The sequence below is a fragment of the Malaclemys terrapin genome, chromosome 3 (genome assembly GCF_027887155.1).
Source record: "Malaclemys terrapin pileata isolate rMalTer1 chromosome 3, rMalTer1.hap1, whole genome shotgun sequence".
Lineage (NCBI taxonomy): Eukaryota > Metazoa > Chordata > Testudines > Emydidae > Malaclemys > Malaclemys terrapin.
The window spans coordinates 89,595,923-89,619,528 of record NC_071507.1 but is presented as its reverse complement, the minus strand read 5'-3'; the positions used below and the strand labels follow the sequence as shown (position 1 = coordinate 89,619,528).

Sequence of the window (23,606 nt, the reverse complement as noted above, 5' to 3'; positions counted from 1 at the left end):
TGAGCTATCATCAGCAGGAGAGAGAAAAAAAACCTTTGAAGTTGCACAGTGGGATAGCGACCCATGGTGCACTTCTTTCTCTGTTGATGCTGGAGCACCAACTGTGGATGCACTCCGCAACACAAGGAGCTTTGTGTGAACATGCACAAGTGATGTAATTACAGCGGTTTATGAGCGTCAACATAACTTGAGTTGACTTAACTCTGTAGTGTAGATATAGCCTTAAAATGCAAAGTCCCTTTTTCAAAAGTGACGTAGGTATTTAACAGTCTAAGGGCTTGTCTACACTGCAGCTGCATCTCTGTAGTGCTTCAGTGTAGACACTACCTACGCAGATGGGAGAGGTTCTCCCATCTGCGTAAGTAATCCACTTCCCTGAGAGGTGGTAGCTAGGTCAATGGAAAAATTCTTCCATAGATGTCTTAGGTGGCTTAACTATGCCACTTAATGGTGTTGATTTTTCCCTGAATGATGTAGTTATGCTGACCTAATTTTCTAGTATTGACCATGCCTCGGTCAGTGTGATTTATTTATCCCTTTGCTTTACCAGTAGGTACGTTTAAGGCTGATCAGTGGCCTAAGTTACTATGCCTCATATATCGATCTATAGGGAACATATACTTCATACCAAAACATTGACTTCAGTACACTTGGAGGTTGGTTCCTGTAATGTTCTGGAGATATACCCTTCAGATTATTGACACGGTATTTTGGAACAATCCAAGAAGAGGCTGCCCCCAAAGAATCTTAGATTTTACACTGAACCCAGTTTTTACTGGGAAAAGATTTTGGTAGTTCAATGTATACAGATCGAGTCTCTGAGCCTTGATGTTAAGGAGCTCTCAGGCACCAGTGATACAAATTCCTCTGCATCTGCGCAGGGTCAACCTCCCCACAATCAAGTTCAAAAAAAGAGCAAAAGTAATTAACTTAATTCTTAAGTACCAACTTTATAAACTCTTATAGTGATAAAGAAACACAATAATAATAGCTTATTTTCTATTACATAACAGGGCTACTTCATAATCCACATATATTATTTTCAGAGTTATACATAAATAGAAACAAAAAAAAAAACAAATTAAATCTAACAGGTTAGTCCCCACAAACTCACAGTGAGAAGTAACTCAGAGTTCCAAACGTTGAGGTTGGAGTTCTCTTCAGTCTCAGTTACAGTCTTTGCTCATGAACTCAAAACAGTCTGCTGAGTCAAAAGCACTGCAACAATATATTCCCACCTCTTGCTTGCAGAAATCTCCAATTGAAGCCCACAAAGACTTTCTCCTTCTCTGCTGAACTGTAGAATGACTGAATCAGCTAGTCACCCAATTAGCCAACCAATCAGTATTAAGTACACCTCTACCTCGATATAACGCTGTCCTCAGGAGCCAAAAAATCTTACTGCGTTATAGGTGAAACCGCATTATATTGAACTTGCTTTGATCCACCGGGGTGCGCAGCCCCCCCCCCCGAGCGCTGCTTTAACGCGTTATATCTGAATTCGTGTTATATCGGGTCACATTATATCGAGGTAGCAGTGTATATAAATGAAAAACCCTGTTACAATAAAAATACAAAACCAAGAAGAGCCAAATACAGATGACTCTTTCTCTAGCATCACATTTAACTAAGAAGAGCGATTGTGACCCATACTGGTTAACAGGTTTCAGAGTAGCAGCCGTGTTAGTCTGTATCCGCAAAAAGAACAGGAGTACTTGTGGCACCTTAGAGACTAACAAATTTATTAGAGCATAAGCTTTCGTGGACTACAGCCCACTTCTTCAGATGCATATAGAGTGGAATAAATATTGAGGAGATATATATACACACATACAGAGAGCATGATTTATTCCACTCTATATGCATCCGAAGAAGTGGGCTGTAGTCCACGAAAGCTTATGCTCGAATAAATTTGTTAGTCTCTAAGGTGCCACAAGTACTCCTGTTCTTTTTGCGCATACTGGTTAAGACAATTTAACTAAAACAGTTTGGCTAAAAATCAAATAACAGTCCAGGTATACAATTCAAATGAAAGAAGATAGTCATAGAAAAAGGAAATGGGAGGGGGGAAATTAACACTACCAGTGTGGCCCTGTGTTGGAGAGTTCACCATAACACTAGCCTGCTACAGAATGCTTCACAAGCCAGCCTGCTCCTGCACTTGAGCTTCTCCCAACCCATGTAGGTTGTGTGTCTTTTTATAAAGCAGCTGCCCTAACTATTTGCCCTCATTGGAGTCTGAGTCCAGCTACAGGGAGTCTATTGAGCATGACCAAAAGTACAGCACCCAATTCCAGAAACTTCTGGACATGGAATGCTAACTGTGCATTGGCCTAACAACAGTGATCCAGACAACTCATTCCTCCTCCTTTCTCCTCTCTAATAGCTCTTTATTAGGCACATGGGTTACACATAATTTTTAGAAAAAGGACACCTTCAGTTGTAATCCAAGGTAGAACCCCCTGCATAACTGTGAGCCAACATTGCAAATGTAATGTTTTTAATTTGAATAGGGTTTATTTCTGTTTGTTTTTTTCCCTCTCTTCAGTGACAGAAATAGTTGGCTCAGATCAGCGAAGAATTGTTGGAATTGTGATACAGATGTTCTTCACCCTTGGAATAATGATTCTTCCTGGGATTGCTTACCTGATTCCCACGTGGCAGGGGATTCAGCTGGCCATAACACTCCCCAATTTTCTTTTCCTGTTGTATTACTGGTAACGTTGTGTTCATTTGATCTCTGTAGGTTCATGCTTTGTATTCAGATCTAGATCGGAGAATTCTTAAAAAGAGGGTTTCCCTGAACTTTCCAGAAATTACTGTTGGATGCATTTCAGATTAAGACCTGGTTACAAAATATGAAGTGAAAAAAACAACTTTGTGGCCTGATAAAATGCCTTTCTGATTAGTCAAACTATACAAGACCCATAGTCTGACATTTTCTAATAGGTTTTACAGGTCTGGAATCCACCAAAAATGTCCCTCACAATATGCCTATATTTTCATGGGTGGACTTCTGTTACCACTGGGTCTATCCTCCAAAGTTCCCTGATTGCCTTGTAGAGGCCTCATAGGCCTGGATTCCAAATTAAACTTCTTTGGAGGATCTCGTATACATGTTTTTGAAAGTTTAATTATATTTATTTGTGACTGAATACTGTCCCAGTAGTGCCAGGAAACACTGGAGGGGAACAGGAACCTCACAGAGATGTTAACTAACTTGTATGTTTGGCTTGACCACAAGCAATATTTCATTTGAATGGAGTGGGAAAGGCCCAGGGTTGAACAGGAATGGAGAGTGAACTACCTTACCTTCTCTCTTGTAGGAGTTGTCCTCCAAGTCAAGGTTGAAGTACTTTAGTTAGGGCAGTGTGGGGAAGTATGCACTACTGCTGAATCAGCTGCTCGTACGCATCATTCTCTTCCCAGCTGTGTGCCTCAACCCTGACCTGAAGGGAACTACATCTCTGGGTAAAAAGGTAATTCATTCTCCATGTCATTTACTCCTTTTCCTCTCTGAGACTGTCAGCAAAGTGCCACTTAGTGCAAACCCTGGTGGCGAGTTTTAATAAAACTTTGTGCTTATAGAGTTACAGTGATTTTCATCTAAAACTCTCAAAGCACTTTACAAAGGTGAGTAACTATTCTCCTTTGCAGTTGGAGAAACTGAGGCAGTAAGTGATTTGTCGAAGTTCTCACAACAAGCTAGTGACAGAGCTGGGACTAAATCCAAAATCTACAATCACCCAATCCCATGCTTAACTGTCTCCTAAGAACTAGAGAGACAAGCAGTGCTTAATTTGTACCAGGGCTTGCCAGGGCTGAGCTCCAGCACCTCTAGGCTCTGCAGTTCATAGCCCTGGTATCTCTGGGCTTGCCTCATCAGTTTTGAAAGTAAAAAAATTGCTTGAGCCCCAAGCAATTCTCTCACCAAGAGAAGTTGTTCCAATAAAAGATATTACTTCACCCACCTGTGTGTCTAATATCCTGGGACCAACACAGATACTACTGCAGGGCAATGCTAATAACTAGGCCAGGTCAACAACTCCTTTCACCTAGGCCGTCAATCAACCATTTGATCTGAGCTAGATTAGGTCCTCCAATGTAAAGGCAAAAAGTTACATGTCCTGTCACCAATTCCCTATGTCACTCAGCTTCTGGGCCTTAGGAAACTTTCAGGAAAGTTGAGCAAAACCTAACAACTATTTGAATAAAAAAGATAAAGATAAATGGCTGAATGTTGCCTGTGACCTATAAACATTCTACTAGTTCTCAAGCTGTAGTCCATGGACCTTCCTGGTTGATCATGGCATGAAGTATTTTGAGAGTCAAGCTGAAAGTTGCCTGGGGAGCTGGGTAGAATTTCTATCTTGTTGAGAGGCTGAAGAATCACTGCATTAGGTGTTAATGCAGGTGATGATTCCCATGGTTTTCTTAAGACACAATTAAACAAAATCCTTGCCTCCCTCTGTGCTTTTACAGGGCAGTTCCTGAATCGCCACGCTGGCTACTGACACGCAAAAAAGGAGACAAGGCATTAAACATTATGCACACCATTGCCAAGCACAATGGAAAATATCTCTCGCCACATTACTCTGAGGTACTTACCATATATTTGCTCCAGTTTTGTTTGATCTTTAACCAGTGTCCTTTCAATTCTGCTAGAAGATATTCTGTTTGATTTAGAAGAATTTTACAGTACGACATCATGAACAAATTGTCTGGCTCACTTTTTTTTTCTCTTGAGAAGGAAGAAATAGGTTTACTGAAAGGACACGGGTTGAAATTGGAACATTTCCAAGAAGTTATAAGAGATGGGAATGCTGAGTGACTGATGTAAAATTCCCACTAAACATCCCAGATCTTAAAGAACTATACTAGACATCTTAAATCACTAGGGGCCATTGTCTTTCATAATGGCTTATACTCAGACAGTATTGTGCAGTGGTCTGTCTGCTGACATACCCCATGTGGAGGATGTGTCCATTAGTCTCATTGTGGAGCTGATATTTATCTCCGTCCTAAAAAATAAAGGTTGAACAAGGGAGTGGGTTCTAAGTACTTAGTGGCGGGGGGGAGGGAGGGAGCTGGTTAATAAGATTCCCTAACAAAGTTGTTTCTCATTTTGTTTTTTTGGTCATATTTCTTTTAATGATGTTTTTCTTGGTCAGCCCTAATTACAGACCTTGTGCTTCAGAGCAAAGGAGTAGGAACAACGTGGCAAAGGGGCCTTAAATTACGTTGCAGAGTGGAGATTGTGTCTTTCTACGTATTTGTAGAAAGCCTAGCATGAGGATACCCTGATCTTGATTTGCGTCTTTGATTGCTACTGTAATGCTATATTATTAAACATAGTGAGCACTGCATAATAACGCCTCCATGCCAATTCTGCTTGCTAAGGGCTGCACCAAATTTTAGAGGGCATACCGATTGTAGGGGGAGGAGAAAGTAGTAAGGCATGGGAATATTATTCAAGCATACTACAGTTTTAAGTGGGCAGTATCAGCACTACTGTGCAATGACACCGCTGTTCATGCTCCTCTCCTAGTCCATCATATATGGATAGCTGCAAGAAAGCTTGTGCTTCTCCTTGCAGCATGAACTTACACACTGAACCTGCACGTGGTTTGCCAGTACTCCTGGACCATCATTTGAGGGAATGAGGGTCCAGGAGACCTGGCAAATCACATGGAGGCATCAGGGTTTTTGGGAGCTGCTGCTGCTTCCTCTGGCTGGTCCACTGGATCCCAAACCCCCACTGCCCAAAGGGAGTATCTAACAGGAGCACTGAATTGAAACCCACAGATTTGCCCTCCTCCCAAGAGTTTCTCCAAAGGAGGGAAGGGATGGCCAAAATTTAAACTAGGGGAAGCAGAATCTGTATTGACTATGAGTTCACCATTTGCAAAAGGGAGGATACCTGATGGAATCAGAATTCCCTTGTGGCCCGAGATGGAGGTGAAAGGAGTGATGTGGTCAAGTATACATTGTCATAGTGTTATGGCATTACATATGGCCATGGACTATATCTCATCGCACTGAATGGTTTCAAAAATCTACTTTTTTAAGCTTTGGACATGTAGACAAATGGCCTACCAGCAACAGTCAGTTAAGAGATCTGTAGGCATTGTCTACAAGCTAGGCTTGGAACTTAAATGTCAGACTTCAGAACTCCACAGGTTCGCCTTAGAAGATGTGTTTTAAATCATTAGCTTCACTGGAGAAAATTCCTAGTGGACTGCAGTCTATCCACCACTGACCATATTAAGATTTTTTTAAAGGAATGATTAATTTGTTACTGGTAAATACAAAATGTTTATGGGAAGTATTCACTCAACATAACAAGTTTCACAATAACTCCCAAATGGGTTTGAGGACAGATTTTATCTATGATTCATGGGTTTGAAGTAACAAAACTGCCTCTCTCTCTTTTCACTGGGTAGGGAGGTTTGCTGTCAATGACTTTTTTGTGCAGCTTGAACACTAACTGTTGTGCTTTCTAACATGGTCAGGCAGCTGAGAATATCTTCCTTGTGGGTATGCTGCAGCCTGTACCTCAGGAACCCAGAGTGACTCCAGGGATATAAAGTTTAAACTAGAATCATCTTTAAAAGTTACATAACAAGATGGTTCTTACAGACTCTGAGCATGCAGACCTGAGTTTGTCTGCATATCAGAGACTCATTACCCTGGGAGGCCTTCTGGTGATTACACATGACTAAAGCTACATTTTAGTCATGGGTATTTTTATTAAAAGTCATGGACAGGTCACGGGCAGTAAACAAAAATGCATGGCCCTTGACCAGTCCATGACTTGTACTATCTACCCCTGACTAAATCTTGGGGAGGGAGCTGGCCCAGAGGTGCCACAGGTGCTTGGATGGGGACGGCCCGGGGGGCACCGTGGATGCTTGGGCGCGGGCAGCCCCAGGGGACGCCATGGGTGCTGGGGGCCGGGGTTAAAGCGGGGGAGCTGCAGCGCTTGTACTCACCCGGCGGCGGTCCGGGTCTTCAGTGGCATTTTGGCAGTGGGGGGCCCTTCAGTCTCTCCGTGTCTTCGGCAGCACTGAAGGACCCACCGCCGAAATGCCGCCGAAGACCCGGAGCGACTGAAGGGCCCCCTGCCGCTGAAATGCTGCCGAAGACCTGGACCGCCACCGGGCCGGGGCCCCTGCAGGGCCCGGGGTCTGGGGCAAATTGCCCCACTTGCCCCCCCGTCTGGGCGGCCCTGGCTGGGGGCGTGGCCCCAGGGAGTGCCAAGGGTGTTGGGAGCCGGGGGGGGGGGGTCTGGGAAGCAGGAACATCCCTCAGCTACTAGGTGGAGGCACGGCCACGCTGCCTCCTCCCTGAACGCTGGGATGTCGCCACTTTTGAGGAGCCCCCTGAGATAAGTGCCGCCCAGAGCCCTCACCCCCTCCCACACCCCAAACCCCAGCCCTGAGCTCCCTCCCACACCCAAACCCCTGCTGCTGCTGGGGGAAGGGAGCGGTGGCTCGAGACTGCCTCAGCACCGGCTGGTGTGGCAGGCCCAGGGGGTGTCCGAGCTGCTCAGGCAGCCCCTGGGCCAGCCGCATCTGCCGCTGAAGAAGTCAGGAGGTCATGGAAAGTCACAGAATTTGTGATCTCCATGACAGCCTTACACATGCTAATTTGAAAGAGACTGTGCCACAATATACTACGTTGACCCTGATTTTCATAGAGCTCTTCTTCAGCTTGATGTAAGCTCGAAATCTTGTCTCTCTCACCAACAGAAGTTAGTCCAATAAAAGATATTTCCTCAACTTGGATAGAAGACTAGGCATTTATCCCTTCAAGTTATTGTTCTTCCTCCACAAAAGTGGACAGCTTTGCCCAAATCTGCATGATTTTATTTTCACTGTAATTCAAAGAAATTTTTTCTTAGTCACAAGTCACACCCAGCGTCACTTACTCATGGTTGCTCCTATGATAAATATAGCCCTCATAAAAACTGCATATTCCATTGCAAAAAAAAACCTGTGAGAAAAAGCATAGAAATTAATGTGTGTAAATATTCCATTACCCTTGTAATTCATACATTCAGTTAATGAAAATTTTGAAATATAAGAGTTCACCTGACATATTTCACGAACAAGCTAAACTTTGACCTGCCTGACACCCTTACAAACTATTTTAACACACACATATCTCATTAGTTATATGTTTTATAGATATTCATATATTAGCATGGATGGATATGTTGAAATATTCGTACACATTTCCTTAACTAGTCAGTTCCATGCTTTTTAATGCATAGTTTTGTGTAATTGTCATAATGTTCTTGTTATGGAGTTTCTGTGAGCATTATATTAATCACAGGAGCAATCTTACATTAATGACATTTTTTTGTGTGGGAATAGGCAACATATTGGACCACTCATTTACGTGGCCAACAGAATATAATTAGAGGACCGGATGGCTGTAGATAAGTGAAGCAGTATGATGGACAAGGTTTTGATTACCAGTGAAAGGCTACGCCAGAAATTAGTTAAACCATTTCCATTATGTAGGCCAAGATGATGTCAGTCTCGCCCTCAGCCCAAGCGATTGAGTGGGGTAAACTAGCCAGATTGGAATAGCATCTTCTGCAATTACAGGCGTGCAAACTGAAACAGTTAAGAGAGAAATGAAGTGGAAAGACACATGAGTGAGATAGAAGTGAGTAAAACTGTTTGTGTTCTCAGATTAATCTCTCCTTTCCACACTTCACTATTTTAAAAACCTGGACCTTAGAATATAGAGACATGTATCTTTTTCCCATCAAGCTTATTAAGATCTCAGCTGACATTCTTAAGAAATAGTCACAGTCATAACCCCAGTTCACAGCTGCAACTGCTTAATCTTGATTAATATCTGAGCTGCACTTTGGATCTGTTCCTGGGACCCTTTTGCTATACAACTTCTGTCATTCCTGGTGCTATGCCCGGGAGACAGTGATGTTTCAGGAAGTGCATTAATAGGGGGTCAAGTACATTTCTCATTTTTACTCACACCAGAATTCTCTTCCAGATAATTATCTCCAGCTTTATAAAGCCATTAGTGTGTGGACAGAAAGAGAGAGAGAGAGAGAATCCACCATGACATGGACGGACTTTGGCTAAGATTAGATGCCCAGAAAATCAAATCACAGCCTTTCTTGGCACTCAGATACCATGTTGATGAATAGTGGTGACCGGAGGACACTTCTATTTCACTGCAACTTTCAAGGTTCTGAAAAGTTGGTTTTGTTCCACACTGGAACAAGACAAAAGCCTTTTGAATGTTTTCTCAAAAACATAATTGTTTGAAAGCTGAGCTTTTGATTGAGAGAGTCAGAGAATGAGTGTGCGTGAGAGAGAGAGGGGTTCGTATCCTGCTCTGCCTGATTCAGAGTGATCTGAGAATGAAAAACCTCTACTCTGAATCAGGCAGAGCAGGGCTTTGAACCTGAGTGTCCCACATCTCAGACCAGTGCCTAACCATCAAGACAGAGTCTCACTCGCTCTCTCTCTCTCTTTCTCGGCTCCCTTCCCTCAGACCCCAAAACCTTCCTGATTAAATATTCATTGAAACCAATATGTCTCTGCATAACACTTCTGCTTTGATGCTATATTTTCCGACTAGGTCTAGTAATGAGTGTGATGCGAAGACAGATGAGCATTGTTTTGTTCAGTATTTGTATTACAGCATTGTGATAGTAGGGGACTGGTCATAATTTATTAAATGTTGTTTCCAGTGTAACCCCCATTCTCAGTTGTGCATAATTTCCCCCAAATTTCATTTTTTCAAGCTGAAATGTTTCATGGTTGGTCTCTGCCCAAGGGTGAATGTTTTGTGAACATTTGTGCAAAATCACTTCATCCATTTTTAAGTGACACGAGAGAGGACCAAATTATTTTCCCATTATAGAAAAATATCTTGTCTTTTTAAAAAAAGATCTCTTGCATTAAAATGGCTGGGATAGATGTGGATATTATCCTCTCTGAGGAGAAATAACTTGGAGTATTCTAGTGAAAACTGATGTTGATTAGACAGAGATGTAAGCCTTGGAAAATCACACTCTGAACATGCACAGAAGATTTAGTTCATGTTGTTAAGGTCCTGATTCTGCAAAGACTTACACATATTCTTAATTTTATATGTTGTGACTGTAATTCAGCACTGCACTTAAAGTGTTTGCTTAAGTCCCACTGACTTCAATAGCTTGTTAGAGCTTATCTTCACAAGGGGGATAAGTCAACCTAAGTTATTCACGTAGCTGGAGTCAACGTAGCTTAGGTCGATTTACCCCAGTGTTTTCAGTGCGCTGTGTCAATGGGAGACACTCTCCGGTCGACTTCCCTTACTTGTCCCGGAGAGCTGGAGTACTGGGACCCACCGAAGAGCACTCTGCCATTGATTTAGCCGGTCTTCACTAGCCCCACTAAATTGATCCCTGCGACATCGATTGCAGCAGCATCTATCTCCCCGTAGTGAAGACTAGGCTTGGTGCTATGCTGAATAGGCATGAGCTGCTGAATTGGAGACTATCACAGTGCATAAAGTTTGCCTGCTCAGCACCGAAGCTTGTGAAGTGCACAACTTTTACTGGAATTTTTAAAACCATTGTAGAAACAATGAGATAAGAATTGATGAAGTACATCATTTTATACAAAATCTCTTTGCTCTTCCCAGGGTTAGGATAAAACATGTATTTGGGTACTAAGGGTGAAATTCTGATTGCACTGAAGTCAATGAGAAAACTCTCATTGACTTCAGTGAGGCCAAGATTTAACCTTAAAAGAGTTGAGGTTTTTTGCAATGATTTTAATGTCCTTCTCCCCCAGCTCATAAACCATACTTAAACATTATTTCCAACTAGTATTAGTGGCACTTGAGACAGACAGGACATTGTGTTAAGACTGCTTGATTTATCTTTGCATGGGAAAATGAATACCATATTTGCACAAGGTTCACATACTGGTCACTGCCAACATGTTCTTATAAACAAAATTAAGGCAGCTTTATCACCTTCATGAGTGTGAGCATAACAAATGCCAACAAACAGTGGATTCTGATCTGGAATGTAAATGAATGCCTGACAAACAAATTGTAGGATTAAAAAAATGGAGCTGGCATGTAAAGAGCGGAAGCAACTTTGAGAAAACGTCTAACTGCGTTACAGAAAACAAAGTAGCTGTAAAGATGGGACAAGGATTCCTAGCAATGATGAGAGGGAATGGAAGAGAACCCAGGGCAAACTGGGGGTTCATTAACACTTCCAGTGTTCTGGGACACTCTTTTTGCTAAAGGAGGTGTTAAAAGTCCATTCTGAGGCTGTTTATCTCCCTGAAAAGTTTAGGTTATATCTTATGATATGAGGAATAAATACAAAATAAAATTAATGTGTACAGCCTTGGCTGAACTAGAATCAGATCACTGGGCAATGCTGTTTGACCTAGTTTACTGTTCTCCTCACCAATCAGCATGGTCTCTGTCTCTACATTCTCTTTGGCCCCATTCTTCCTCCACAACACAAAGTAATTTCCATTGACTTCACAGCACAGATGGTAGAAAGTGGTGGGGGATCCTTCTTTCTCTTTCCACAATCACATCTTTTTTTTATGGGTTTCAGAGTAGCAGCCTTGTTAGTCTGTATCCGCAAAAAGAACAGGAGTACTGGTGGTACCTTAGAGACTAACAAATTTATTTGAGCATAAGCTTTCGTGGGCTACAGCCCACTTCATCCGATGCATAGAATGGAACAGTGAGAAGGTATATATACATACAGAGAACATGAAAAAGTGGAAGTAGCCATACCAATTAATACCAATTAATTAAGATTAGCAATTATCAGCAGGAGAAAAAAAAACTTTTGTAGTGATAATCAAGATGGCCCATTTTAGACAGTTGACAAGAAAGTGTGAGGATACTTAACATGGGGGAATAGACTCAATATGTGAAATGACCCAGCCACTCCCAGTCTCTATTCAAACCCAAGTTAATGGTGTCTAGTTTGCATATTAATTCAAGCTCAGCAGTTTCTCATTGGAGTCTGTTTTTGAAGCTTTTCTGTTGCAAAATTGCCACCTTTAAGTCTGTTACTGAGTGACCAAAGAGGCTGAAGTGTTCGCCTACTGGTTTTTGAATGTTATGATTCCTGATGTCAGATTTGTGTCCATTTATTATTTTGCATAGAGACTGTCTGGTTTGGCCAATGTACATGCCAGAGGGGCATTGCTGGCACATGATGGCATATATCACATTGGTAGATGTGCAGGTGAAGATGTAGATGTCAGGGTCTGAGATTTTCAAAGCAACAAAGGGGATTTAGCCACACCTCTTCCACTGACTATGTGGGACTAAATCCCTTGCACTTCTTTAAAAATCTCAATCGAGACTCCTGGATTCTACTCCTGATTCTGTTGCTGATTTGTTTTATTACCTTGGCTAAGGGCTTGTCTACATGAAGATCACAGGAAGCTTGGATGTGAATCTGGCCTGCGGTGAGGTCTGACTGTTCATGTGCCCCCTACTGATGCACATTAACAGTTCGTGAGAGAGCTTTGATCTAGTCCTCCTTGAACTGGGAGTAGCTCAAAGTGCATTAGCGAACTGTTAACATGCATCCGCAGAGTGCACACAGACAGTTAAACTGCAGGCAGCTAGCCTGGGATAGATTCACACCCCAGTTTGCCACGGTCTAATTGTTTGTATAGACAGGCCCTAAGTCATGTGTGCTTTCTCATCCTCATTTTACCTACTTGTAAAATGGAGAAAACGATACTTTCCTCCTCGTCTCAGAGGAGGGTGGCTTAATTGATATTTCTAAATAATTTGTAGATATTTTTAAGGAAAAGGCCTAAATCAGCAAAATGCTTGTGCACATTCTTAACTATAAGCACATTCTGAAGGCCCATTGACTTCTGCTTCATTTAAATGTTTTGGGGAGGGCAGACATTAATCTTTCTCTGTTTGGGGCCTTTCCACCCTGGCCTCACTTCTTGACAGTGTCCTCCTCCCTACTTTTCCTCCTGCTGCTCAGCGGTAGGATCAAAAACACTCCCAAGGCCATTGTTGTTTACTCTCTCCATCTCTTACTCCTCTGCAGACCCACCCCTTTGTTCTGACCATTACCCATTACAATTTCATGGGCTGGCTGTGGGGAATGAACTCACAATCGAGTGCCTTCTCTGAGTCACCCATAAAGTTCAATTCTGCTCTGAAAAGCAGCTGTAAAAATGGCATTGCAAAGTGCCTGGTTCATTGCCTCCCAGGGACCTCTGAGTCCACTTCTCCATTTACAAGTAAAAATAAGGTTTTTTTTCTCCTGAAACTCAATAGGAGCTGGAAATCAAGCTGTTTTTTTTTTCTTCTGGCATATGTATTGTCCTTACAAAAGATTAAGGAGCTGGAAATTAGTCTGCAGTTGTATTACATTTTGAGCCCTCTTCCATAGCTGTTGTACTAGCTCAGCTGTGGTGGCCTGTGTTCCTGCCTATGATCTGCTGATGCCGATGTTTGCTTTTCTTTAGATCACAGTTACAGATGAAGAGGTTAGTAATCCATCATTTCTCGATCTGGTTAGAACTCCCCATATGAGAAAATACACATTGATTCTAATGTATGCCTGGTAAGTCCCAATTTTACTGTGTTTTGAGCATCATAATTTGTCGGTATTGTGATTCTCTCAAACTTGAAATTCGAGTCAGCTGCTTACAATCATTTGTGTTTGTCTCAATGTTTTTTGTTTAGGTTTACAAGTGCCCTGGTTTACCAAGGGCTTGTCATGCGCCTAGGAATTATAGGAGGAAACCTCTACCTAACCTTTTTCATCTCCGGAGCTGTGGAATTGCCTGCAGCTCTCTTGATTTTACTGACAATCGATCGAATTGGCCGACGCCTTCCATTTGCCATAAGCAACATAGTGGCGGGAGTGGCATGCTTAATTACTGCATTCTTACCAGAAGGTAACTCTTTCCTTAGCTTCCCAAGATCATTGATTTATCTCACAGACTCATAGACTTTAAGGTGAGAAGGGACCATCATGATCATCTAGTCTGACTTCCTGCACATTGCAGGCCAAAGAACCTCACCCACCTACTCCTGTAATATACCCCTAACCTCTGACTGAGTTACTGAAGTCCTAAAATCATGATTTAAAGACTTCAGGTTACAGAACATCCACTATTTACTCTGTGAAGTTCTTAGAGTAGAGAGGTGAAAGCCACACAAAGTTTTCGAAGTGGTGGACGAAGATAAAAAGTGTGTTGTGATACAGTTAGCAAATGATAATGAGAACTACAGAACAAAAATATGAGGAAGGGGGAAATACACTCATTCCCTGGCTGGGAAGATATTTATCATACAGATATGGAGCTAGGAAATTGGTAGTTTGGGGAAACTTCCCATCTCCAAATAAATGAGTGTCTGAGAAAAGAAACAAATCTATTTAATGATATATTTCCTGCTGGTCAGTCTTAGCAGATCTTGAGTCAGATTCTCAGCTCTAGTAACAGTAACAGGCCATTCCATTGGCCTGGGCTTGCCAGAGTGCAGTGTGCGCTGTCCGTTCCTCGTTTCATCCATCCTATCCCTGGCATGGGGCAGGGACCAGAAGCAGGCGGCACAGAGCCAGCTATCCTGGCTCGACACCCTCCTGGGTTTCCCTTACGCAAAGGGAATCACTGGCTGGTAATTCAAAGGGGACAGACCAGAGGTAGAGGATCTGGCTCCCCTTTTAGTAATTCTTGGTCCTGCTTCAAGGACTACCAGGGTGACTGTGGGGTGTGATTCAGCACTGCTGACAAGGGATTCTTTTCTATAAACTGATGTCTCTCCACTTTGTGGTTACAGTGAACTGTATATCCCAAGGAAAGCATTCATAAGTGCTGCACACTAAAGGCAGATAGAGGACAGAGAGCCTTACCCTGACTGTGAAATCCCCACTCTTTGCTTCAGAGTAGTTTAGATTGGAGCTACATAGGATGTTGAATGACCATTAGAAAGGATCACCCCTCCCTAAGGATGTCATCAGCAGAATGAAGCCAGTGTTGTGAATACTAATTAGCCTTAGCAGTGTCAGCTCCAGAAATTATATCACAAGGCAACAGTTAGCAGGCAGATATCCCAAGAGAAGAGCTGTAAAATGGAGCCTATGAAAATGGGTGGGTTTGGAAGCACAATAAAAGATCCTTCACAGAAACACATTCTTCAGTGGGTCCAGTTTTACTACAATTAGCCTTGTTTTTAAAGTTTATTCAAAAGTTACTTTAAGACAACGCCACACGTTTAAGCAGCTCAGTTATTTCAATAAATCCAGCTGCAATGGCAAGTGTCTGAGCATCAGGAGATCTGAGTTTTGTTCCTGGCTCTGCCACTGGCTTCCTTTATGACCTTGGGTAAGTCACATCACCTGGTTTGTAAAGCAGTTTGAAATGATACTTACCCTCCTCTGCAGAACACTTTGGATGGAAAGTATGGTGTCCGTGATGGGCATTATTATGCATCAGGCATTTTTATTATTGCCTAAAAGTGAGTAGTTTGTAATGTGTCATGGTAATCTACAGGGCAATCATGCAACCGGACATCCCAGTACCATGGTTCCAGTCATTACAATCCTTCTGTTAAAGCAACTAAACAGTCATTCAATTTAATAGGAAAAAAATATTTTCTTTACATTTGTCCTATGAAAGCAGCTGTCCCAGTTATCATCCTCCCATGTAAATGGCTTCAACTCATTTAATTAATTTGATCCAGGATGTCAAGTATCAGAGGGGTAGCCATGTTAGTCTGGATCTGTAAAAAGCGACAAAGAGTCCTGTGGCACCTCATAGACTAACAGACGTATTGGAGCATAAGTTTTCGTGGGTGAATACCCACTTCATCAGATGCATGTAGTGGAAGCTTATGCTCCAATACGTCTGTTAGTCTATAAGGTGCCACAGGACTCTTTGTCGCTTTTTATTGATCCAGGATGAAATTTTGCACCATTTCTATCCTCAAATGTCACCTTTGTGTGTGTCTGATTTCTCTGAATTTGCTACCAGGAGAAAGTCACTATTTTCACATGCACACGCACACATGCTCACATACACAAACAGATTTTGGGGATTAAATACGTTTTTCCACCTACAAAAAAATTTGTTTTTGCAAAAAATTCAAGACAAAAAGAAAATAGGTGCATTTCTCTTTTTCATGAAATAGTGTTATTAAAGTCTTTAATGGAAAAGATCCTATACCATTAAATGGGGATAAAATCTACAGAGACCTCTGAACATTTGATAGGGTTTTCTAGAAATTACTCTTAAAATCTTATCAGATTTCAAAGACGATATCCCTTCTAGAGTTTTTTGAGCCATCCTATAGAATTCCATAGCAGGTATTTAATTTTCTGTTATAAAATCTATAGGATGGTGAAAAAAACTATAGAAAAATTGTCATTTTTTATTAAATTCTAGAGGAATTTTCTATGAGGCCAAGAGACATTTTTTCCCAGATCTACTTGGAAGTTAGTCTGACTCAGCTTGAATTATAATTTGATTTAGAAAAATGTTGCAGGGGGAAAATGTCACACCTGGATAACGACCAGCAGCCTGCCTGAAGCAAAGGATTGCACAATCTGGGTATGATCATGGGAGCTTGGCAACAACATTTACCACTCATTATCCCGCACCTGGCATTATGCAACACGTCTTTGTTGAGTCAGTGGGTTGGAACTGATTTCTGAGTCTTCAAACTGGCCTGGGTGACACAACAAAGCATGAGTAGCCAAAACTTGAACACCCATAGATGCCAGCACACATTGATATCTGGCAGCAATGCCCTTTTGGTTCTACTCTTCCTTGAACCTGATCCAGAGTCCCTCTGATGTAACTCTTCCTGACAGGGCTTGGAGGGTAGTTCTGAGAAAGATATAGGCACCGGAAAACAGGAATTGGCAGACTGGATCAGACCCAATGTCCATCTAGTCCATTAGCCTGTCTCTGACTGACCAACACCAGATGCCTTAGGGGAAAGTGTCAAAACTCCGTGGTAGGCAGATTGGGGTTATCTGCCTCCACCTCAGGTCTCATCCAGCTCCCTGTTAGAGATGGCTTAAACCCAATATCCCTTCCAAATCTGTTGTTAGCATTAACGATGATTAACAATCATAACTCTGGATAGTCTTATTAGCCATGGAAATGTCCAGACTCTTTGTGAATCTCGGCTTCAGTGACTTCCTGTTGCAATGTCTTCCCCAGTCTAATTATGCGTTGTGTGACAAGTATTTCCCTTGATCAGTTTTCAGTTACATCCAGAACAGCCAGAAATTGCTCACTAAAGCGTAGGTTCTCGTGTTCTGAGCACACCCACCAGAGTGGGCTCTGCTGGCAAGGTAGGCAGGGGAACACCTCGCTTGAGAATCCTCCTGGAGCTGTGGCATGAAAGAGGGCTCCATTGCCTGTGCGGCGGCATCAGGATTTAGGCAGCTTTGCGCATGCCCACCCAGCAGAAATTTAGGCACCTCCAGGTGTAGGCACAGGCTGAGCGGTGGCTTCATGAAAGTCAGTGGTGCCTAAATGTTGGATTAGGTGCCTAAATCCCTTTGTGAATCTAGCCCTGATGTTTGCTTCTGCTCACTTACACCGATATAAATCAGTAGTAACGCCAGTGAACTCAGCTGAGTTACACCAGTGTGAAACCCATGTAAGGGAGTGTGGAATGAGCCCCATGATTTCCAGCTGACATGGTAAAACACATTTCATCAACCTTGCTTTTTGAATTTACCTTGTTAACAGATATCCCGTGGTTGAAAACCTCAGTAGCCACTCTGGGAAGACTGGGAATCACCATGGCTTTTGAAATTGTGTATCTTGTGAACAGTGAATTGTATCCTACAACATTAAGGTAACTGCAGTTGTTTCATGCACAGCTGAAATCCACATTAAACTGAAGGAAGTTGCCTTCAGTAGCATTAAACACATTTGCATAGTAAATGGCATTATAGCGTAACCGTGCCAGTGTTCAAGCTTAATTTGGCAGTACCTCTATGAAAGACATTCTTCTTATGCATTTTGAGTGCAAAACTGAAGTCCACCTTAAATAGGGAGGTGTGACTGGTGTCACCATAATTAAGGACGTTCTATTTAATTTGACAATGCAGTGTTATAGTGTCCCATGGGAGACAAATTACAGAGGAGGCAACTTAATCAAAGACCTGTAAAGGAAACACAGTTCTCAAAAGAATGTATTTTCTATCCAACAAGCCAAAACTTGTATAGCAATGCAGCTAACCCTGTCTAAATTGATACTTATTAAAGAAATAAACAAGCTAATTGTGATAGGATTTACCTCTAGAATGCCCCCTTTTGAGAGAGTGGGCAGGGGTACCTCCCTTTGTTCCCAGTACCTTCCTTCAGCTACGGGGATGGTTACCGAGTCAGTGTCTTTCTAGCTACAAGTAGCAGGGGATTAGTTCAGCACTCCCCCAACAGGGAGTCCAAACAAAAAGGGCAAAGGATACCAGTCCTTCAACCCCAAAGCAGTCCAGGTCCACCTGGCATGCTTTGCAAGGCAAATAGGTCAGTATTCTTTGAGTTAGGGCTGGATTTCTGTAACCCCTTTGCAGTCCAAGGGGCCCAGGCTGAGCATTCTGGGCTGAAAGAAAGGGAAATTTAGAGGTTCCTCTACTTATTCAGAGGATCTAGGCAACAGAGGATCTTCAGCAGCCGTTCTAATCAGCATTCACTATTCTGCGGATTTAAGGGGTTGGCACTCTAGCTCTGGATTTGACTTTACTCTCTTAAGGAACCGCCCTTTTTCAGAGGCAGAATGCTCCAGGTAGGACTTGATTGTACCCAAAGGGGCTTGTTAACCCCTCCTGGCTGGGATGGGCACTTGCCCCACCACCATAATCAAATAAACTTTGAGTGTCCCTAAAGATAAAATGTAGTAGAAAATGTACCCAATAAGAAAAGAGACCTGTTCAACTAACCTATTATCTGTGCATCAAACCAATTATATATAAAACATTCCTACTGTCAAGACACTTGATTTACTGAGTAACTAGATAACCTGGTAATTGTTACCCTTAGTCTTCCATTCCTCAGCTTCTTTTTGTCGGTTTCTGACTCTCACTTGTGTCATGTTGAAATTAGACTGGAAGATCTTTGGTTTATTGCAACAGTCTTAATAACGTTTAAAGTTAAAATAAGAAAGTGAATGGCTATGCAATATATCTGGATTTTAGTAAAGCATTTAATACAGTGTTTCACAAACTCTTTCAACATTAAATTTAACTTGGCTTGGGTCTGAGCATTTTAAAGATGGGAAAACAGGCACAGAGAACTCAAATGAAGTTGCGCCAGGTTATCCAGGAAGACTGTGACAAAACGGATTATAGAATCCCAATCAACCAAGAGTATGTCTACATTGCAAATGGAGGTGTGACTGTAGCATGTGTAGATACGCCTGAGCTAGCTTTAACATAGTTAGCACAAGTAGCAATAGCGGTGAAGCCATGGCAGCTTAGGCTTCAGCATGGGCTGTACAAGCCCACCAGGGACCCTGGGTACTCACTTGGGCAGCTACCCACACTAAAGTCCATGCTGTAGCTAAAGCAAAAGGATCGTGTCAATAGTACTTCATCTTAGAAACTGGTTAGTTTAAAGGTCTGAATGCAGGAAGGCTTTGTGTGCAGTGATTTAGTATTAGTGTTCCACAGAGGTACAGCTTCTGAAATCCCATTAGGGAAGATGACTGGGTAATTCGCAATCTGATGTACCAGTGGCAGAATCTGGCCCTTAACATTGTTGGAATTCTTTTAAAATTTCCCACCAGTTCCCGCTATGTTCAATATATTATTTTTCAGTAACCCTCTGTTTTCTCATGAGTTCACTGTTTATAAGATACTTTTGGGCCTGACACATACATCTCCTAGGTTACATTGTCTTAATCCCTCTAAAATGAATATCTTTTTTTTTTTTTTTTTTGCAGAAACTTTGGTGTTTCCCTGTGTTCGAGCTTGTGTGACCTAGGAGGTATCATAGCCCCATTTCTTCTCTTCCGATTAGCATCCATCTGGATGGAGCTACCTCTAATCATCTTTAGTAAGAAATCGTTTAAAATGCAACCTTGGATAGACTATTTCTTTTGCAAACGGACTGTTCAGTGCATAAGAAACATACTTTACTTACAGTACTGCAGGCTGGGAAAGTGCTGCTTTATTCAGCTCCATAACAAACACAGTAGGGAAAACACACACTAAATAAACAGGAAATAAAGGAAGGGTGGAAGCATGGCTCCCATACACAATACTGTGATAATCTAGTTAATCCCTTGATGACCACTTTATTACAATTTGTTTTTAATCTGCTTCCTAACACAGCTTCTTTTCTTGGGAAGAGTTTTATTGCATGACCTATCTTCCCCCCTAATCCATCATCTCTATCTTCATTGGCCAGCACAGATGACCTAAGTGCAAAGGGGAGCTGTGCTGCATCCTTTCAATGATAGTGGTTACATCAGCTTGCGCACCCACACACATGGAGTTCCAGGAGGCATTCTGGCTGAGTCCCACTGCATTTGTATCCCTCCTAAATTCTAAGCCCTGACTCCCATGGGGAAGACCCCTCAAAAGCCATTAAAAATTTGTTTACCTCTCAAAACAGAGCCCTTGCAGCAATGGGTTTCTAACATTTTCTGGATAGTTTTCATATGTGACTACCTTTCATCAGACCAAATAAACAAAGGACCACATTCTCTGCTGTTGGAAGTTAGTATAGCTCTATCGAAGTCAACAGAGCAGATCTGGCCAAAAGGAGATAACCTGGGTTATCTCCCACTTAAGGTCCTGCTTTGCAGGAACATGGGAATTGCCATACTGTTTCAGAACAGTGGTCCGTGTAGTCCAGTATCCTGTTACCAACAGGGGTCAGTACCAGGTGCTTCAAAGTTAGGTACAAGAAACCCTACAGCCGGATAATCTGGTCACATGGAATTTTCCTGCTGACTTCCAGGTTGGTTTACTCCCTAGTGCATGAGGATTTATAACCCTTCCAAAAAAACCCTTGTTTAATTTGTTAGCGTATATTGTTCTAACTGTGGATATTCTTGTTATTCGTATATATATATATAATCTTTTTTTTCCCCATGAGCTCTTGGCCTCAGTGGTGTCCTATGACAATGCGTTCCACAGGCTAATTGTGTGAGCAAAGTATTTCCTTTTGGTAGGAAATCCTGAGTCTGAAGACTAAATCATGTTTTTCTGAAGAGAAACATGATGAGGAAAGAGTAGAAGGGACGGAACATAGAAAAAGAAAGAGAAGTGGATAAAGAGGATTTGAAATACAAAGTAAAAAAGAGAGAAGAATTTTTTTTTTCAAATTAATATTGCTCCAACCGTAGCAGTATCCAGATGTTCCAGTTTACACCTTTGTAGTCAAAATTTCTGCTGCACTCTGAAGACCTGATCCTCAACAACATTGTGTAACTGGGTGTAAAATTATCATCTGTATTTTCATCAGGCCCAGGAGCCCCAGTCATTGACCAGGACCCCACTGTGCTAGGTGCTGTACAAAAAAACAGTCCCTGCCCCCAAAGACTTTACAATCAGCATGGTAACATTTCACATCTACTTTCCCAAAATGTAAATGACCAAATGAGAAGCAAGGCAGGGGAGAAATGGGCCTTCAGCTTCTACTTAGTGGTTTAGGAGCAACTTCAGGTCTTTCTACCCTTTTCTTATTTTGTGCCACAAAGCTGTCCTGAGAATGAGAAAAATGGCAAACCAATTCTTTTTCTTCAATGCCTGTCATAGGTATACTTGCAGTCATTTGTGGGATCTTAGTGCTGTTTTTACCTGAGACAAAGGGAATTTCCTTACCAGAGACAGTGGAGGATGTGGAACAGCTTTCCAGGTACTGTCTTTCCTTCAATATTACATTGGTGTGATTTTCTGAGCAAGGGGCAGGGAATTGTATATTTTTACTGAAAATAAATTGGGCAGTGCTACAGCTTAGAAATATAACTCTTCTCTTTTCTCCCTCTGCTACTTCAGTCTCCAAAGTAAAAGTGGCAGGAAAAAGAAGCATCAAGATACCGCCTATATATGATCTTTCTCTAAAAGCACTGAGCAAAACATCCCTGTTCTCACACCGGGAATTTGGTTTCCTCCTGATAACTGCTTTAAAGTCCTCTGGATTGAGCTGTGTCACAAAAGACACCTCCAAGTACTTCTTTTAGGAATGAAGATGTTCTAAATAAGCGTTGTATTTTTATATAGCTACAGAATAAATACATATTTTCTGAGGCCATTGTTTCCAGGAAGGGAGCGTTGTGTGGTTCTTGTTAGAGAATACCCACTTCAATCAGCTGCTTTGCCTGGCCCAGTAAGCTCTTACTTATTTGTATATGTTTGGGTCATTTGTTCATCCTTGATATTACAATAATTTGGGGAAATTGTGGTTTAAAATTGTGATGGTTTGGGATGGGGGAAGCAGAATTGGAGTAGTTTTGTGCCCCACCGAGCGATAAAGCCTCTGAAAAATCAGAAAAGCAAACGAGGAATTGCTTAGGGAACCAGGGAACTGATGACATTCAGGCTGGAGAGAGTGGGAGCCTCATTTCTAATGTGCAGGTGTCAACAGGATATTCTTAATGTTTGGGACGGATTGGTATTGCAGAGTTGGTGAAGGGACTATAGGATAGAGTTTCTAAATTTAGCAGGCACCACATTGTGGTAGAACAATGAATGCTCCAAACTGACCATCTCAAAAGCCTGGCATGGAGGAGCAATTATTTGTAAGATGGGGTTTCAAGAAACCATAGGGGGAAATAACCAATATACAAGGTGCTTCCTTCATTACTACAACTTGGTGAGCTATATACAGTACTTCAACACTTCCTAACTCTTCCCAGCCCATTCCACCCAACTGCCATGTCTGCTTAAAGAAAACAGGAACCATGCTAGCAATAAAATACATGCATGCTTGGAACAGGCAACAGAAGGAGAGACCATGGGACGCAGAAGACCAGCAGAACTACTTTTCAGTAAGAATTTCTCCTGACACATAGTCAAATGACAGTAAGACATTTGGCAAAACTCCCTACAGACTAAAAGGAATGGAGCCAAATGTGCACCTCTGTTAAACTATCTGGTTAGATGGTTTGTAATGCCAAATTAGAACACATTGTATTTTGATGCTGTCCCTGAGAGACAATTGTTCTTATGCTACTAAGAGATGCCAGGATTACCTGAACAAATAGATATTCTCCTAAATGGATAGTGGACTTATTTTAACCTTTCTTGTTTATTTAATGTTTTTCTCGAGTCTTAAAGTACCTCAATATAAGAGCTCTCTCAGCTCTGCAGTGGTGTCTGTGGTTTGCAGAGGAATCCGTGGGTAATTTTAATTATATTGGTTAAAAGCAGAATTGCTTGACGTTTTCTGTGGCAGAGGGAAGTTTGTGTTGTATTGGTCAACTGCCTGCAGTTGCACTTTGTTATTGCTTGATATGTGATTGAGAACTTAAGGCATGAGAACATATTTTTCAGGCCTTTCTAATTGTACACCTCTAACCCGATGTAACACAAATTCGGATATAACGCGGTAAAGCAGGGCTCTGGGGAGGCTGCGCACTCCGGTGGA

At 42.0% G+C, this 23,606-nt stretch overlaps 1 protein-coding gene across 7 annotated transcripts in view; it reads left to right on the top strand.

Annotated features, from left to right (window-relative positions):
* SLC22A3 (solute carrier family 22 member 3) overlaps positions 1–22,284 on the top strand; it is a 78,119-nt gene extending 55,835 nt beyond the window's left edge. For all 7 annotated transcript variants that reach the window (XM_054022155.1, XM_054022152.1, XM_054022154.1 and 4 more), the window contains 8 exons: positions 2,549–2,717; positions 4,483–4,600; positions 13,512–13,609; positions 13,732–13,946; positions 17,757–17,865; positions 19,954–20,066; positions 21,776–21,875; positions 22,016–22,284. In XM_054022155.1, the coding sequence (XP_053878130.1) occupies positions 2,549–2,717; positions 4,483–4,600; positions 13,512–13,609; positions 13,732–13,946; positions 17,757–17,865; positions 19,954–20,066; positions 21,776–21,875; positions 22,016–22,070 (977 nt within the window). In that variant the 3' untranslated portion in view covers positions 22,071–22,284. The remainder of the gene's footprint in view (positions 1–2,548; positions 2,718–4,482; positions 4,601–13,511; positions 13,610–13,731; positions 13,947–17,756; positions 17,866–19,953; positions 20,067–21,775; positions 21,876–22,015) is intronic.
* The last annotated feature ends 1,322 nt before the right edge of the window (positions 22,285–23,606 follow it).